At 43.2% G+C, this 18,239-nt stretch overlaps 1 protein-coding gene across 1 annotated transcript; it reads left to right on the top strand.

The window, feature by feature from the left end:
* The first annotated feature begins 27 nt into the window (after nt 1-27).
* LOC147161434 (brevican core protein-like) lies at nt 28-17,602 on the top strand. Its single transcript, XM_086096056.1, has 16 exons — nt 28-185; nt 1,242-1,320; nt 2,013-2,351; nt 3,476-3,650; nt 3,725-3,852; nt 4,896-5,192; nt 9,034-9,525; nt 10,137-10,303; nt 11,463-12,330; nt 13,047-13,160; nt 13,273-13,386; nt 14,948-15,106; nt 15,176-15,258; nt 15,980-16,124; nt 16,214-16,396; nt 17,168-17,602. Exons 2-16 carry the CDS (start codon nt 1,248-1,250, stop codon nt 17,293-17,295), a joined length of 3,465 nt encoding a protein of 1,154 aa, XP_085952182.1. The 5' UTR covers nt 28-185; nt 1,242-1,247; the 3' UTR covers nt 17,296-17,602.
* Nucleotides 17,603-18,239: the final 637 nt, after the last annotated feature.

Below are 18,239 nucleotides of genomic sequence, written 5' to 3'. Positions count from 1 at the left end.
CTCAATTGTTCCTCCCCCCTCGGTTGACTGGGCGGTGCGTGCATGCCCCCCCCCCTCCCCCGCCTCCTCCTGTTTCTCACTTGTCTTCTTCAAGTTCATTAGGCGTCGCTGCACCTCTGAGAGGACCAAGACTCGATCAGCGTCCTCGCTCACGACAACATCGTGGACCGGACAACCTCCTCGAGGTGAGTCCACTTTGGCTCGTTCTGCTTTTCTTTTTTTCTCTCTCTCTCTCTCTTTCTCTGGAGGTCACCTCAACTTCACATCATCATTTTTGACTCGAACCCTAACAAATGTGAATATTTAAACAGGATCTTTTTCTTTTTTTTTCTTCTTTTCTTTTTTTTTTCCCCTGCTTTGCTTCATGTGTTGTTTTTGGCTGGATCAACTTTTCCAGCCCGCATGCAGCGACTCCCTAAAGGTGCATTTGGCGCCCCAGCAGAACCAAACGAATCAGGGCGGCCCGAGAAAACATAGAAAGCGCCAGATGGCCGCTAATGCTACGTGAATTACATCCATATTTTGTAGACAAAAGTCCAGCGTCCCGCTCGGGTTCTCACCTTCTGACAACCTGATTTGATTGATTTGGATTTTTGTTTCGAACACGCATTTAAAAATAAAACAAAAATGGTGAAGTCAAAACTTGTAAACAGCAAAAAATAATAATAATAATAGTAATAAAAAGCAATTGAAGCAAACCAAGTCTTTGGTAGTAAATTAGACATACATGTTCAAAAAGGAGTAGGAAGAAGTTTAAACTTTTATATATATATATTTTTTTTTACAATTTGTAAATTATAATTATTATTATTATATGTACTATTAGGCTATCTGGTATATTCGACTTAATGAGGTTTAAACACGTGTTATTCGTAATAAATAATATACCATATATACTTGCCTTTTACATAACAATAATAATAATAATAATAATATGATCACAATAACTAATTCTTGTTCAAATAAAATAATTGTTAAGTCATAAATAATGTACAGGGTTAAATCTTTAGCCTGCTGTCCTCCGTCACCCGCTTAGGTCTCGTGACACCGAAATTCTTACAGATACCACAAGATGGCAACACACACAGCACTTTTTTTTGGTTTACATTAGACAAAGCTATGGCCTGACTAAATGAAGCTCCTCCCCTCACTTCAATATAGCTCCTTGACCCCTAGATGGCGCCAAAACAAAGAGGTCTTGTTGCAAGCAAAAATGTGTGTGTGTGTTTTTCTCCGGGCAGGTGGAGATGTTTGTGCGCGGTTCAGTTCTGCTCGTCCTGCTGCCGCTGCTGTGCGTGTCTCCTGCTCGGCCGCAAGCAGGTGACTTTCGTTTTCATCTCAATGGACAGCTTTCATACGGAAGCGTATTGCATTCACTTGGGGGGGGGGGGGGGGGCACATTTTTTCGGGGAGGTTTTTTGTTGTGTCATTTTTGTTTTTATTTTCAGTTTTTCTGAATATTTTTACAGAAGTGTATTGCATTCACTTGAGGTGGGGGGGATACGTTGTTGTTTTTTTATGAGGTTTTTTAGTAATTTTTCCTTGTTATTTTTTCTGTTTTTCTGAATATTTTTTAAAACTGTTTTCCCTTCAGGGATGAGAGAGCAAACAACAATAAAGTTGGCTATACACATGAATTCCTTTATTGAGAGCCAGTAAGTCCTGTTTTTCTGAATATCACCCCCCCCCCCTTCCTGTTTTTCAGATTTTTTCCTCCAGTTTTTCTGAGTAGTTTTTCTGAATAATCCCCCCCCCCCTTTTCGATTTTTTTTTATGACAGAAAAAAAATGCAGTAAAACAATAAAATAAAAAACAAATACACAAAAAAACTGATCTCGGGAAAACTGCCCCCCCCCCCCCCCCCCCAAGTGAATGCAATACGCTTCTGTACTTTCAAACGGAAACGACAACTTCATGTGAAAAGTGACTTGAGTTGTGATTAAAAAGCAGAAACTGACAAAATATTTTAAAACACAAGAAAAAAGCAACAGAATTGCATGTTGTCGTTTCAGCGGGCGACAAAATGGAGGACAGCCGGCGCGTGTCGGGCTTGCTGGCGGGCGCGGCCCTGCTCCCTTGCAAAATCCCCATGGCCCCGTCTGCGGCCGGCGAGGACGAGCAGCTGAGGGTCAAGTGGACTCGCGCGGAGGCCGGTGCGGAGACGGTGGTTCTGGTGTCCCAGGGCGGCTCCGTCAAGGTGGGCCAGCACTTCATGAGACGCGTGTCTTTGCCCGCCGGCGCCGCCGCCCTGGCCGTCGTCGGGCTGCAGGCCAGCGACGCCGGACGCTACTGGTGCGAGGTCACGCGCGGGATGGAGGACAGACGCAGCAGCGTCACCCTCAGCGTCAAAGGTGAGTCTGTGCGACCTCCACCAGGGAAATAAAGGGTTTTTAGCCACTTAGTCTTGTCAACACTTTTACTCTCGTGCGGGTTATTAGGACCAAAAATGCCGGAATAAATAAAAGTGAAAATAAAAATAGATGTTAAAAAATAAAAATAAAATAGAAATAAAACCAACAAAATATTTATATATGTGCATAAATAAAGTAAAAATTAATTGAAAAATACATTCCAGACTGCACTCCTGCTCTTCATACCCACTGTTGCAGACGATTCTTCTTTGTTTGAATAATATCACTTAATCAAGTCTCTTCTAACATTTCATCCTAAAAAATATAATTCCTGCTAATAATGGATCGATATCGGTATCAAATCGGAAGTGAAGTGAAAAAGTTGTATCAGCATAACCTTACCATTATGGGGGAGTGGGTATCGATAGTAATTTCCTGAATCGATTGCGATTCACAGGAGTCAAATTTGATTGGATTTAGATTTTTTTCCGATTTTGATTAAGTTCAATTTAATCCAATAGCAATTAATTCTTCTTAAATATCAAGGACATGATTAAAAATGCCACAAACAAATTGTAATTGTAATGAAATAATAATTGTAAATATTTTAAATTGTCAATGAAGTGCAATAAGTAGTCATGTCTTTTGTAAAGGTAAGAAATGACTTCAATTATGTTAATTGTCGTTTTCGGATGTGGATACAGAGATCACAATAATCCAATATTTATACAACTAAAAACTTCAACATTTAATGAATTGTTGGAGTTTAACCGCCTTAAAATAATGTATTTATATAATTTTGTGTCGATCATTTTTTTGTGTTGTCAGGGCCAAATATCATAAGTTAGACTTTTCTGTCCCCTTTCATTTCTTCTTTTTTTTAGGAATGAAATAAAAAATTTGAATTTAATTTTTTTAGATTGAATTGTTGTTTTTTTGTTTTTTTTTACTAACCAATCGACCAAAATTTCAGCCCCCTGTGTTTTTAAAATAACATTCTGATGTCGATTTGAATTTGATTCATTCTTCAGTGCGTCTGCTTTCTAAAAATCAAATGTATCCCTTGAGCACAAAAGTGTGCACACCCCTCACGTTAAGGTGTGTCGTTGTGCGGCGTCCGTCAGGTGCGGTGTTCCACTATCGGGCCAACGCCAGCCGCTACTCCCTGGACTTCCCGGCCGCCGAGGAGGCGTGTCTCTCGGTGGACGCCGCCATCGCCACGCCGGAGCAGCTGACGGCCGCCTTCCGCGACGGCCTGGACCACTGTGACGCCGGCTGGCTCGCCGACCGCACCGTCAGGTGGTCGTTGACAGCGTGCCGGCAAATTCGTCCGTGTAAACGTACCATCGTGAACGTGTGCATTTTCTTCTCAGATATCCAATCACGCAACCTCGTCCGGGTTGCCGAGGCAACCTGAAGAGTCGACCCGGTGTGAGGACGTACGGCGTCCGATTGGCCACCGAGAAATACGACGTCTTTTGCTACGTTGGCAAACTAGACGGTAATGCGCCCAATTACATTTGAAACATGTCACGCTTTCAAATCAGCGGATTTTGAGAGATAACTTGCGTACATCACACTAAATATCTTTGTATCCCTAATAACATGATTGTCATTTTGAATTTACTGTCACGATATCGACAATAGTCTTGGTCATTCGGAGAGTAATGCTATCAGGCTAAGAATATTTTCAACACTGTTCCATCTAGATGACGAAATATGAAGTAGATGAAACTGTAAATAACTAAGTTTATATAAAGTAGCTCAAACGGATTAACGCATATGCTCCCAAAGACGTATAGATACGTTCTATTTGAAATGTTTTAAGAGCATCCAGAAGGCTTTGATGCAGCCTCTCAACTGCAGAGAACGTTTGAGGAAATGGTAGTTATCACGCAAACGGCCAGCAGGTGGCAGCAGAGCAAAAGAGATCAACCAGGGCCATGTTGAAAAAAGCTCATTTACCCACAGTTCTAAACAGATTTGTGAATAATGAATGAAACTTAGCTATATTCTAATGCTAATTGTTGCAAAAGGGAAACACATAGAAATGTACCTTTTTTTTTTCCTGATGAAAGAAAATTAAATTAAACGATTATTACATTAATTCTAAACTGTAACCCTAATGTAATAAAGTATTCATTGTCTGGATTGAAGTGATGATAGTACGGTTTGAAAAATGACAATTTCCATTGTTTTCAATAACGACCTTTATCGTTTGTTATCTTGAGCGTTTTGTTACCCACGCTGCATTGCAAAAACTCCAAACTTGCTGCAAAGATGCTCCCTAATGTCTTCTCACAACTCTGCTCGTCCCTGGCATAGAAAGACCCGAGAACAGTATGACATCAACATACTTCCTTGACACCAATTGCTACTTTCCTATCAGCCAACTTTGGCGTCATCTTACAGAAAAAAGCGCAAAAGTGGAAGTTCACTGAAACTATAGTTCAAGTATGACTGATAAATAATAAGAATAAAAAACGGAATATTCAAATGAGTATGTGTGACGTTTGATACCTGCGACTGATCTGTTCCGTTCAGGGGAGGTCTTCTACCCGCCGTCCATCAGCGACAAGCTAACCCTGCAGGAGGCGGCGGCCGAGTGCAGGAAGCACGACGCGGTGCTGGCGTCGACCGGGCAACTGTACGCCGCCTGGGCGGCGGGGCTGAACCGATGCGACTACGGCTGGCTGTCGGACGGCAGCGTCCGCTACCCCATCAACGTCCCCTGGCCGCAGTGCGGGGGCGGCCAGCTGGGGGTCCGCACGCTCTACAAGTACGACAACCAGACGGGGTACCCGCACCCGCGCGACAGGCACGGCGCGTACTGCTTCAAAGGTCAACATTTCACTTTCTTCAATACTTCAGAGTTGGGGACAACAATTTCGCGCTGTCTGTCTTGTACTTAATTTCAGGTTCGGTCAACCTACAAACATTTAATAAACAACAGACCAGGAAGCATAGATTTTTTTGCTCGCGAGGAGAACGAAACAGAGATGTGCCCAGATTACAGTCTCCTACCCGTTCTGAAGCACATTCCGCCGAATCTCTGCTTTTTATTGGGTTTACATAGTCTATTGCTGCCCTAAAGGGTTTGGGGATGCACATAGCAGCAACGTGACAATCATCCCACTTATGACTCATTGCGCAGACAATAATGCAACATGTTGTATCTTTCGTAGTGATACACCGATGTTTGGGGGGTTTCGGAGCTAATACTAATAATTAGTAGGCAAGGAGGCCGATAACCGATATTTTTTAACCAATATTCACTTGCAGTAAACGAGAAAATATTAGTGTATAAAAAAAAATCATTGACTGGCAGCCATTTTCACTGAAACAAACCCCCTTTGCTCCCCGGCTGTTTTACTGGATTTTGACTGACTTTGCAAGGCCCACAGAATATTGTGTTCTATGGCTATAAAAAAACATGGAACCTACCAAAAGAAAGATTAGAGTCTCTTCTTTCACCAGGAAAACAAATGTACATTTCTATTTGTTTCCCTTTTGCAGCAGTTAGCATTGGAATATAGCTAAGTTTCATCATTATTCACAAATCTGTTGAAAACAGTGGGGGAAAGAGCTTTTTTCAACATGGCCCTGGTTGATCTCTTATACTCTGCTGCCACCTGCTGGCCGTTTGTGTAATAACTACCATTGCTACGAGCATTCTTTTCAGTTCAGAGGCTGCATCAAAGCCTTCTGTATGCTCTAGCATTAAAAAAAAACCTAATAAATAAGAAAACATAAAAATACGTTTTTGGAACCGTGGCGATATTTTAAATGGAATGTATGAGTTATGCATGTTTGTTAAAACAGCTTTTCAAATTTTCAACATGTTGAAGGTTTTAATTTTAATTTAAACAATAGACAGCTTAGTTTTAAAATTCTAACGCAAAAGTAAATAGCTCATCGTAAATAGTTTTCCAAAATGTTAACATAACCAAAATGTTAAACTTTCACTTATTTTAATGTTAGTGTCAGCAGTATCTCTTCTAAAGTTAAGTGAAAATTTTAATAAAATACGTAAATAAACATTCCGTTTTAAATGGCTCTATCAAGCTGAGTGACGAATGTTTGCAAACATAGCAAAATTTTGTATTTTTCCCGGGGTTCTTAAAGATATTCGCATTAATGAAATTTGTCTGAACATGTTCCAAATTTCTTTGCGACGACAACTGTTTGCTACAAGTAGAAACTAACTGTGAACATCCTTGCAGTATTTTACGAACCCTGAGAAAATTCACTGTTTGCAAGCTGTCAAAATTAATTGATTAATCGACAACTAATCGATTACCAAATGAATCGACGACTGTTTCAATAATCGAGTAATTGTTTGAAGCCCTTTTTTAATAAAAAAATGGTCCAAATGCTCTGATTTCAGCATCTTATTCACTGATTTCTGTAGTCCTTCATGGAAGAATGATGATCTTCTGTGTTTAAAATCCAAAGAAGACATTGACAAACATCTGGCTTTACTTTGGGAAACAATGACCGTCCTGGTCACTGAATCACTTTCACAAAGGTTGGCAAGTACAACATCAATTGGCTTCTTTTAATCACTACGCGAATACGAAATACAAAATAAACAACAATCGCTGGTTCATAAACCGGGAAGGGGGGGGGGGGGCTTTTGTAATACACTTGAATGCAAAATAAAAATGTGTCCGATTATTCGATTAATCAATTCTAAAAACATTTGATAGTTGGCAACGCTAATTGGCCTTCACATTTGTAAAAACAAAAGAAAAGAAAAAAGGCAGATATTGGCGCCGATAATTGGTCTGTCCCGAATCCTTGTGCATGAAAAGTTGCAGCTGCATTTGTAAAAGCGTTTTTGTGTGTGAGGAAATTGGAAGCGTCTCGAGTCAGCAATCGCGTTCATGCTTTGCGTGTCACGAGTCCTAAACGCGACTCATTTTGCGTAACAAGGCAACGCGACGCCGTGCGCGTCGCGTCCGCGTGCACTTTGAAAGTATCAAGAACAACCCGAGAGCAGGAAGGTTTAGTTGCGTTTGTACGTTCGGGAGGGGAAAACCCCAACGCTAACACAAACACAGCGTGTCCCTAATGGCTCGCAGCTGGACCAGAAACACGCAAGAGCACAACGGAACCGGCGCTCCGGCACTGACGGGCTCTCGGAGTCGCGAGTGACGTCGCGCGGGTCTAATTGCAAGCAGTCGCTCACGTTCAGAACCCGGGGTCCCGACGGACCGGCTCTGGTTCCGCTTCTGGTTGTGGTCGTGATTGCGAAGCGACATGAGAGGAGATCTGGCCTGCCAAAGTCATGACATCATAGCTGGGCGGGTCTGATAGCGACGCCCAAGAGCAGAACTTGAAGTGCTTTTGGTACCGTCGCCGCACAGCAGGTCACAAGTCCAAAACGGATCACATGACACAACTCTGGGATCACTCATCACGGCCACCTTTGACCTTTACTTAAATATTAAATGATGATGTAATTCATCAGCAATTTTTGGGGAGCTCGCTACTTTTTTTGTTTGTTTTTTCTAGGTTAACTCCACTTCACTCGATTTCATTTAAAACATCTTCACTGTATTTGATTTCATTGAACTGAAGTCAGTTTAACTTGATTCAATTGAACTCATTCACTGCCATCGACGGCTATAGACGGCAAAAATTCATTTGAACTATTTCTACTAGTTTAACATTTTTTTTTTCACTTTTGTTAACAAGAGTATGAAAACCTAGGAAAAACAAATATTGTACATTTAGAACAAAATATAAAATTGGGATTAATCGTGACTTAACTATTGAAGCCCTAAGATGCAAAAAAAAACATTGGCCTTTAAAATTGTATTCTCTTATGAATTTGTGAGAAAAAGAGATAAAATAATCGATTCATGGTTTTATGAATTGATCAGACTCGAAAATTAAAATCCATTCAATATAGATTATTCGCTTTGTTTAAACTGCTTTACATACAGATATCGCTCTCTCTTGTATATTTCTCTTTTGAAAAATGCATTTGCAATTCATTTTTTTCATACATTTTATTTGTTGTTAAAGGTGGATATCATTTCCATTTTTTGTCCTTTTACAGACCAACTGCAAGCTGCAGCACTGTGACGTTAGCATTACTCAGATAGCAACGCTAATCTTTTTTTTTTTTTTTTTTTTTTTCAATTTGATATGAGTCGTGCGCGAAGGCCAACAATAGCCGGCATTGACTCTTACGGGACCCGACATGACGTTATTGCTTCCAGCAAAAACATGCGCTCACGCTAAACGCTTTAGGAACATAAACACTCCACTTGACGTTAACTGATGTCATTGGAGGTTCTGGTTCTGGACAACTTTACAGCTTTTAAACGCCTACTCCAATTTCTCGTTTTTGGAATTGAGTTGTGTTTATTTTCCACATGAAGTTTTTCAGCTAATAATGCAGAATTGATCCAAAAAAACAACAACAACTAGCGAGCTAGCTAGCACCCATGGTGCTCGTTTACCTGCTAGGGAGCTAGCTAGTTAGCTAGAACCCATGGTGCTCGTTTACCTGCTAGGGAGCTAGCTAGCTAGCTAGCACCCAGGGTGCAATTGAGTTGTGTTTATTTTCAACATGAAGTTTTTCAGCTATTAAGGCTGAATTGATTTTTTTTTTTTTTAAATCAGCGACTACTTCCTTTTGAAGTTGTATTTCTCTCTTCCTCTTCCTCAGCCAAGCTTCCAGAAGCGACACCGACGAGTCCAACGAGCACCGGGCTGGCACCGGAACCCAGCGGCACCAGCGCCCAGCACGCTTCACCAACATCCCACCCGGTGACATCTGACCTTCAAACTAATCCCGTCACTCAACCGCCGTCGCACGATGATGATGTCATCACAGAGAACAGACTGACACAGCTGGATTCGCTCTTTCCCGCCACGTCGTCGCCCCTCCACGCCACCCTGGGTGGGTCTGGTGGCGGCCAGTCGGGCAGCAGCGACGGCGCTCCCAGCGGCGCCGACCCGGATGCGGAAGGCGTCACTCCGGCGCCGCTTTACCCGGACTGGAGCGTCACGCATAAAACGGCGTTGGTCTTCAAAGAGGAAGCTCCGCCTCTGATTTTCAACGTGGACCAATCGGTGGCGCTCCCCGGTGAGGGCGAGTCCACGGTCAAGCCACCCTTCCACGTCATCATCGTCAACGTGCAGGACAAAAATCAATCAGGTATTGCTGGGCGACTTATTGTTTTTATTGATTAATCAGACTTGATTTTTTTAGCTAAAAGTACCTGGTCCAAGAAGAGAACCCTGAGGAACTCTATTTGACAGAGGTACCAAATCCAGGTCCAGAAAGTAAAAATCCTGCCACAGTTTGGCTTAAAACTCAGGTGCTAGTCAGCTAGCTCCCTAGCTAGCTCCCATGGTGCTCATTTACATGGGAGGGAGCAAGCTAGCTAACTAGCTAGCACCCATGGTGCTCGTTTACCTGCCAGGGAGCTAGCTAGCTAATTAGCACTAGGGGCTAACGGCAAACTGTGGCAGGCTTTTTACTTCCTGTGGATTTGCCACCTCCTGTATTTGATGTTATTATGTTTCATGTACAACTTACTGTTTTTTTTTAAATGTATTTGTCAGAATTATTTTGTCATTATTATTGGCTTTCCTATAAACAAAGTTGGAAAACTCAATTTAAAATCGGAAATCTGGATTTCGTATAAAAAAAAAAAGATCTGAGATTTAAATTTGAGTCCATGCCACCGTCAACAATCGGAGCAGCAAACTACGACTTTCGCCATCCGACAACTCTTACTTTCCGCTTTCCTGCTTTTCCTTCAGTTGACCGCATCCTGCAGCTCCTCAACTCACCTGTTGGCGGCGCTGTCGGCTTCCCGCAAATCACCGACCTCTCGCAGTCCATCGGCGAGCTCGTCCGTGGCAGCGGAGACGACGATGCTGCGGAAGCGCCGCTGCCGACCGTCGGCTTCGTCAACGGGAAACACAAAGTAGGAATGGCGCTGATGTTTTGAAATTCTTGATCGTCCCCCAAGCTAAAAAAGTAGTCGTGTCAAAATGAGTACGTTCATTTTGAGTTCATTTAAAATGACTTGAACTCCACTCATTTCTTTTTAACGCAAGATTAAGGACTGCCCTTTACTTTAAACCCTGCACGAGGAATTCCAGTTGCAACGCAGCACACGTCCACGTCAACATTTTGAAGAAATACATTTCATAATAATGCATATATTTGTGGAGACTGGGTCAAGTTGTATTTTACAATAAAAAATTTTTTTTTACAGAAGTTACTTCATGTTAAAGATTAGGTAGCTCTTAATATGAAAAGAAAAATGTACCGCGTTGTCACCAATGTCTTACAAATGCAATTATGCCATCTAGTGGCAGAAAAATGACCAACACAAATCAATATCACACTCGTTTTTTTTTTTTACAGTACCACTTTTATGTTAACCAGTTTGAAAACTGAAAAATTAGATCTGACAAACGATATTTTTTTAAATTCAGATTAATCACATTTTAGAATTTAGATTAATCACGATTAATCGCTTAATTAAAAAGGCTTTTTTTATTTAAATCTGTTATGTGTTATTTTTTTCGACATTTAATGTTATGAGGACGTCTCCAAAATAATTTTAGCCACTGCACACGCTCACATCCTCCTCTTTTTCTAATCAGTTAATTACTTGCATCGTTTTAAATGAAAAAAAATGACCCCGATAGTTTGACATGAACAAATATTGTGAATGTCATACACAAACATTTATTAAAGGCTTTACTTTAATACACGTAGTTGTGTTTATTGCTCAAACACAACCTGTGCTACCTTTAATGTAGCCATCTGCGCGCGGTCAGCTAAAGGATCATCTGTGGTTAATTAATTAATAATTAATTAATAGTGCGATTAATCTGCGTTGATACATGATTAATGCACTCATTTTTTGTGATTAATTCATTAGTTAACGCTTTAACTTTGACAGCACTAAAAAATATATTTTATTGTACATTTAGAATGGATATCAAACTTGCGATTAATCGTGAGTTAATTGAAGTCCTGCGATGAATTATAATAAAAAATTTCAATCGCCTGACACCCCGTAAATAATTCAGCATTTTGACGTCATGATTTCCCGCGTCTCGTCCAATCAGGTGACGTTTGATGCGGGGTTGCCGGAGGAGGCGCGAGGGGATCAGTTTGAGACCGCTGCCCCCATTCGGGTGGCGGCTGAAGAGGCAAGCGTGGCGCCGCTGGACTACTCCGCCTTTGAGGGCCCCACTGAGGAGCCCACGTGGGGTCCCGTGACGGACGGCCGCCTCCTTTCTTACTTCCCAACTCTAACGTCACCGATGGGGATCGGCAACCCCTCCGCCGCCTCATGGGACGCCACCTCGGAGGGCTCCGCAGACGACGGCCTTGCCGGCACCCCCGACACGTCGCTCGCCGGCACCGCCGAGAAGGAACTCGGAGCCACCGAGAGTTCCTCGTTCGTCCAGGAAACCGCGACACGGGACGCCGGGGTCCACACGGATGATGAGGAGGGGTCCGCGTCCGGCCAAGACGACAACAAAATGGAGGAAAAGCCCGGTGCCACGCCGGCATCCACGGCAGTCACCCCAGTGGGGTCCGGTGCGGAGCAGATGTCAGGAGACGAGGAAGCGCTCATTGCTGGAGAGATTTTACCGACTCGCTTAGCTGATACCGCAGCGGACCTTGGGGACCACGTGACGGAAAAAACATCCACACGCCCCCCACCCGCCGCCACAGTTGAAACGCAACACTTTCAGCCGGACCCTCAGCTCCCTCAGCCCGCCAACCTCCGACAAAAACTTCCCACCGCCACTCCCCGCTCGCACGCCGCCAATACCCGTGCCGTGCCCCGGCGGGTGCTGACCCCCGACCCGGCCGCCACCCCGACCCCGCCGGAGGACTTCCTGAACTACGACAGCAGCAAGATGGCTCCCCAGCGGGTGGAGTCGCAGCCGAACCCGCTGGAGGTCAATTTCATCAATGTCGCAGGTACGCCACGCAACATTATTTCAGTGCCGCCCTCCCGAGAAAATATCGAGTACGACATCTGCTTTTCGTACACTGAAGATGAAAATTAATCCAGTGCCAAAAGGTTGATCGTTCATATTCATAATGTCCACGCGTCATCTTTTATAGATACGCAACATTATTTTAGTGCCTCCATCCCAATAAAAGCATGCTTGTCTCATTTTCAGCCTCTATAGCCACCTAAGCTTATTAAGTGCTTATTTCCAAATAAAACAACATCCGCTTTTCTTCTTCATATGCAATATTTGAATGCCTTCCTCCTAATAACAGCTTGTGTCGACTTCCCAGCCTCTATAGATACGTAACTTTCTCTGAGTGCCTCCCTTCCAATCAAAACATTTTCATCATGTCCTCTCATCTTTTTTAAATGCATGCCATTATTTTAGTGCCTCCCTCCCAATAAAAGCATGATTATATCCACTTTTTAGCCACCATACAGTAAGTTAAGGTTCTTCTCCCAATAAAAACGACCCCAAAAATCATGTCCACCTTTCTTCCTCACGTTAAAATTATTTCAGCGCCTCCCTTCCAATAACATCACGTCCAGCGAGTCAAAATGTGGAACATGTACCATCAGGAAGATTGGTTCAAATATTTTGTAGCCTCGCCGTCGTCCCTCGGTGCTGATGTTATGCGATGATGTCATGTGTTGCGACGATGATGTCACCCGACCGCAGACGTCCAGCCGTGCTCCGTGGACGCGTGTCAAAATGGTGGCTCCTGCTTCCAGGGAGGCTCGGAGAGGGCGTGCGCATGCGCGCCCGGATACGCCGGGGGGCGTTGTCAAACAGGTGAGTCTTGGATGACGGGCTTTGGAAATCATAATCAGCATAATGAGAATAATAGGAGCAATAATCATAATAAGGCGTTTGTTTTTTTTTTTTTGTTTTTTTTGCCTTGCAGACGTGGACGAGTGCCAGTCCAACCCGTGCCTCAACGGCGCCACCTGCCTGGACGCCGTCAACGGCTTCTCCTGCTTGTGCCTGCCCAGCTACACCGGGGAGCTGTGTGAACAAGGTCAGCATTAGCATTAGCATTAGCATTAGCATTAGCATTAGCATTAGCATTAGCATTACAATCGAGAAGAGGTCTGTAAAACTACAAATGTCTCCAAATATACAAATCTCCGCAGAAGGTGGTGCGTGGTTAGCGCGAGGGTCTCGGGGTCTCGGGGCGTTTGCTCCTCAGCTGCGGTGGGGCGTCGTCCTCGTAAGATGGCTCCCGCCTCCATTCTTGTCGGCGTCCTCTCGGGGCTCACGTTTGCCTCCATGTGAACTCGAAAGATTCGAAAGGCCCACAACTTCATGCTAGCAATTTCATATATAGAGGACAATTATTTCACCTCGTTATTTGAGTGCCTCCCTCTCAATTAAAACGTGCACATCTGGTTTATTCATCATCTAAAATCGAAAAAAGCTTCTTCATCACATGCGCACGATTTTAGAGCGGCGCTTTGGATGAAAACGTGTGCTCCTCGTTCACTCCTATTTTAGTGCCTCCGTTCAATACAAGCATCAACTTTGATTTCACAATCGCACCTGTGGACAATTTGGAATGTTCAATTAACCTGCCATGGATGTCCTTGGAATGTCGGAGGAAAGCCACGCAAGCACGATGAGAACATGCAAACTCCACCCAGGAAAGCCGAACTCGATCTCACGTCCTCTGCACTGGGAGGCGGACGTGCTTAACAGTTAGCCACCGTGCCGCTCTCGATGAAAGTGAATAAAACGTCAAAATTAGGGGTGTCAGGCGATTAAAATGTTCAATCTTAATTAATTGATTAATCACAATTTCTATATCTGTTCCAAATGTACAATAAAATATTTATATTTATTTTTTTAGTTTTCATACTCTTAACATTTAAGTGGAAAAAAATGTTAAACTAATAGAAATACGGCTGCATCTTTTAGTCATTAATATAGTAATTTCATAATAATTCATAAAATTTAGTTAAAATTAAAAAGATGTACTGTACTGTAAAAAAAAATAACGAGTGTGATATTGATTTGTGTTGGGGTCATTTTTCTGCCACTAGATGGCATAATTGCATTTGTAAGACGTTTGTGACAGCTCTGTGCATTTTTCTTTTCATGTTAAGAGCTACCTAATTGTTGCCTTGTGTGTGAAATGTGCTATACAAATAAACGTGCCTTGCCTAATCTTTAACATAAAGTTGTGAAATTCTGCACAAATTGTAAAATACAACTTGACACAAATATGTGCATGATTATTACATTTATTACTGCTCAATTTTGACGTGGTTTCCAAGTAAAGGGCAATCATTAATTACGCGCTAAGAAAATTAGTTGCATTCAAGGAACTTTAAATGAACTCAAAATTAAAGCACTCATTTTGACACCCCTAGTAAAAATGATTGTTATAGTATGTCAAGAAATATTGCACTATAATCTTTGTTGTCACATTTATTCAAGGAGTGGCGTTAAATGTAATAAATGTTGGCTGCAAAAGTGGACATGAACACAAAATGGTTGCCGTCAGCCGAGAGAGCGCTCGCTAGGGGCCGCGCGCTTGTTTCTGTGCGCTTCCTGATTACTTCCTGTCCCGCCCCCCGCAGACACGGCGTCGTGCGGCTCCGGCTGGCACAAGTTCCAGTCTTACTGCTACAAACATTTCCGCCAACGCCGCACGTGGGACGCCGCCGAGCGGGAGTGCCGCCTCCACGGCGCCCACCTGGCCAGCATCCTGTCGCTGGAGGAGCAAATCTTCGTCAACCGTGAGTCGCGCCGGCCGACGCTCGAACCTTTTCCGGTCCAGTCCCGCAACTTGAAGTTGCCGTGTGCAGGTGTGGCCGGCGACTACCAGTGGATCGGTCTCAACGACAAGACGTTTGAGAGAGACTTCCGTTGGACCGACGGCAATCCCATGGTGAGTTTTGTCAGGAAGCTGAAGCGACGCAAACGGTGACGTCATCAGTGATGTCATCGATTTCTCACACCTGGTGTTTGCTCGATGTACTGCAGGATGTTGCGTCACAGCAAACATTGTGCGCTTTATATCAGGTTAAATCATAATAATGATAATAATAAGAACACCTTCCACAAGTCATTTCTGAAGGATTCCAGCTGACCTAAAATGTTTGTGTAATAAAAAAAATACTTTACTTACATTACTAAATGCCAAAAACTTTCCTCAAATAAAAAAATGCCCGACTTGACATTAAAAAAAAAAGTCCCTACCACACATAAAATTGCTTTACCGCAAGTCAAATTAAGCCTCACTTAAAATATATATATTTTTTACTGCTAATAAAAATACCTTATTGCAAATAATTTGCCCTATAATTAAAAATGCTGTTTTAATGAAAAGGCCTTACCTCAAATAAATGTATTGAATGTCTGAAGTCAAAATGCTTTACTTAAAATAACAAATACATTACTTGTCATAAAAGGCCTAACGTCAAATAAAAATCAACACCTTACTGCAAATTAAAACATTGCCTAAAATAAAATAAAATAAAGTGTTACTGCAAATAAAATATGTAATGAAAAAAAAAAAGCATTACCTGAAAAAAATAGAAGACCTCCTCAAAATATTAGGAGCAGCTGAGCGAGGATGATGACGATGACGTTGAACTGTGCGTGCGCAGCAATTCGAGCACTGGCGCGCCAACCAGCCCGACAGTTTCTTCGAGTCCGGCGAGGACTGCGTGGTCCTCATCTGGCACGACGGCGGCCAGTGGAACGACGTCCCGTGCAACTACCACCTCAGCTTCACCTGCAAGAAGGGCACAGGTGGGACGTCTCCGCCTTTCCGCGCCGACCGCTGCCCCCCCCCCCCGCCTCATGCTTTCACTCCCACCCCCTCCCCACTTCCCCCCCAGTGTGGTGCGGGCCGCCGCCCGCCGTGAAGGACGCCCGCGTGTTCGGCGCCCCGCGCTCCCGCTACGAGGTCAACGCCCTGACGCGCTACCACTGCAAGCCGGGCTTCATCCAGAGGCGCGCCCCCACCGTCCGCTGCCGCCCCGACGGCCGATGGGACGCCCCCAAAGTCACCTGCCTCAGCCGTGAGTACCTTGCGGACGCGTTCTCGTGGCTTTTCCTGCCTCAAGATGAGGTTGAAGTGCGTGTGGATGTGGCGCCCCCCACTGGGTAGCATTAGGATTTACATGTATTTTGTTTTTTTAAAAACAAATTCTACATCACATTTACTAAAATGTAAAATATTGTATTATCAGTAAATAATATATTAATTATATTAATATATTAATCTGAAATCAAGTGTACATCCCCTCAATTTCACCCAAGATCTGAATGAAGCATGAGCTGCTCGCTTGTAACTTAAATTCTGGCTTGCAACATTAAAAAAATAAATAAAAAATGCAGCTTGTAACTCAAGAGTTGAGCCACGCAGAATACCACTGTAATAACAGTGTAATAACACTGTTATTACAGTGGCCCCCATATCCCCCAATTTCACCCAAGATTCGAATTAAGCATAAGCAGCTCACTTGTAACTCAAATTCTAGCCTGCAACATTTACAAATAATAATAATAATAATAATAAATGTGTGTGTGTGTGTGTGTGTGTGTGTGTGTGTGTGTGTGTGTGTGTGTGTGTGTGTGTGTGTATATATATATAGTTGAGGCACTCTTAAGTCAGCGTACCCCTGTAATAACAGTGATATCTGTAATAACAGTTTTTCTGAGGTTTTCATGTTGGAGACAGCACAAAATTAGGCAAGGATAGCCACGTCCAAATGTTCTACAAAAAAATAAAACCCTGCATTCTCGTTGCCGTAGCAACAGAGGTCACACTGTGTTGTACTTCCTCTCAGCGGCGACCTATCACGTGCCCATCACCCACCACCACGACCATCGCGCGACCAATCGCCAGGGCGACCAGAGGCAGAACTACGGCGGCCAGCCGAGCTCCCGGAACCTTCCGCCGGCTTTGGGACAATGACTTTTCACACACGCCTGCTTTGAGAGGCTCGCCCCAGTGCATTCTGGGATGCCGTCTCGCTCGAGAGGAATACTCCCAGAATGCACAGGGGCGCGGGAAGGGCCTCTTCCGACCAATCAGGCGTTTGCCACAGTTGTCACTTGTCCGCCTGTGTACATTTCATTTGAAAAGTTGTCTTAAATTGTTTTATGATATGAAGCCATAAGAATTTAACTTATTCTACTGTGAATGCAAGATGTTAACGTCACGCGCTTTGCTTAGCAAGGCGACGGCTGGAAATCTCTTAATAAAGTTATGATGATGTGGATTCGTGGCTTTGCCTTTTCATTCACAATTGTGAGTAGTACACAACACAGCAGCGTTCATGTTTGCTGTGTGAGATGGGAGGAGCAAGATGGCCGCCCTGTGGCTTCAACCACTTGCACGGACGGCTATGCAGTCATATATACAGATCAGTGTGCTTGACCAATACATAGTAAGGCTACACAGAAAATAATTCAGAAACATATTTTAAAATATCAGGTATAATGCTGACGGCTAACAAATTAGCTCAAACGAGTTTACAAATAAATGGTGTGTGTGTGCGCACAAAGCACTTTGAGTAGTTTTTTTTACATGACAAGGTGCTATGTAAATAAAGTTGACTTGACTTAAACATTTCTTGACAATAACATGTGACCTCACTAGTCTAAACATGAGATTCTGATTAATAAAGCAAAATGCAGTTGTTTCGATCCATCTCAGGGGGCGGCCATTTTTTTGCCCCTTTATTAACCCTATTCAAAAGAACAAGTATACAAAGTTGTATACAATTGAACAAACACATGCCAGGGGGTACATACATAGGTTACGTGCAGTCAAAGAGAAAAGTTGTACAAATACTGATCGTTTTTAAAGGGGCCCCTATCACCGTCAATAATAGCGATTATTGGTCATTATACGTA

The sequence above is a fragment of the Leptonotus elevatus genome, chromosome 15, assembly GCF_054856555.1.
Source record: "Leptonotus elevatus isolate MCC_2025b chromosome 15, RoL_Lele_1.0, whole genome shotgun sequence".
Classification (NCBI taxonomy): domain Eukaryota; kingdom Metazoa; phylum Chordata; class Actinopteri; order Syngnathiformes; family Syngnathidae; genus Leptonotus; species Leptonotus elevatus.
This window is presented reverse-complemented; position numbering and strand designations above follow the sequence as displayed.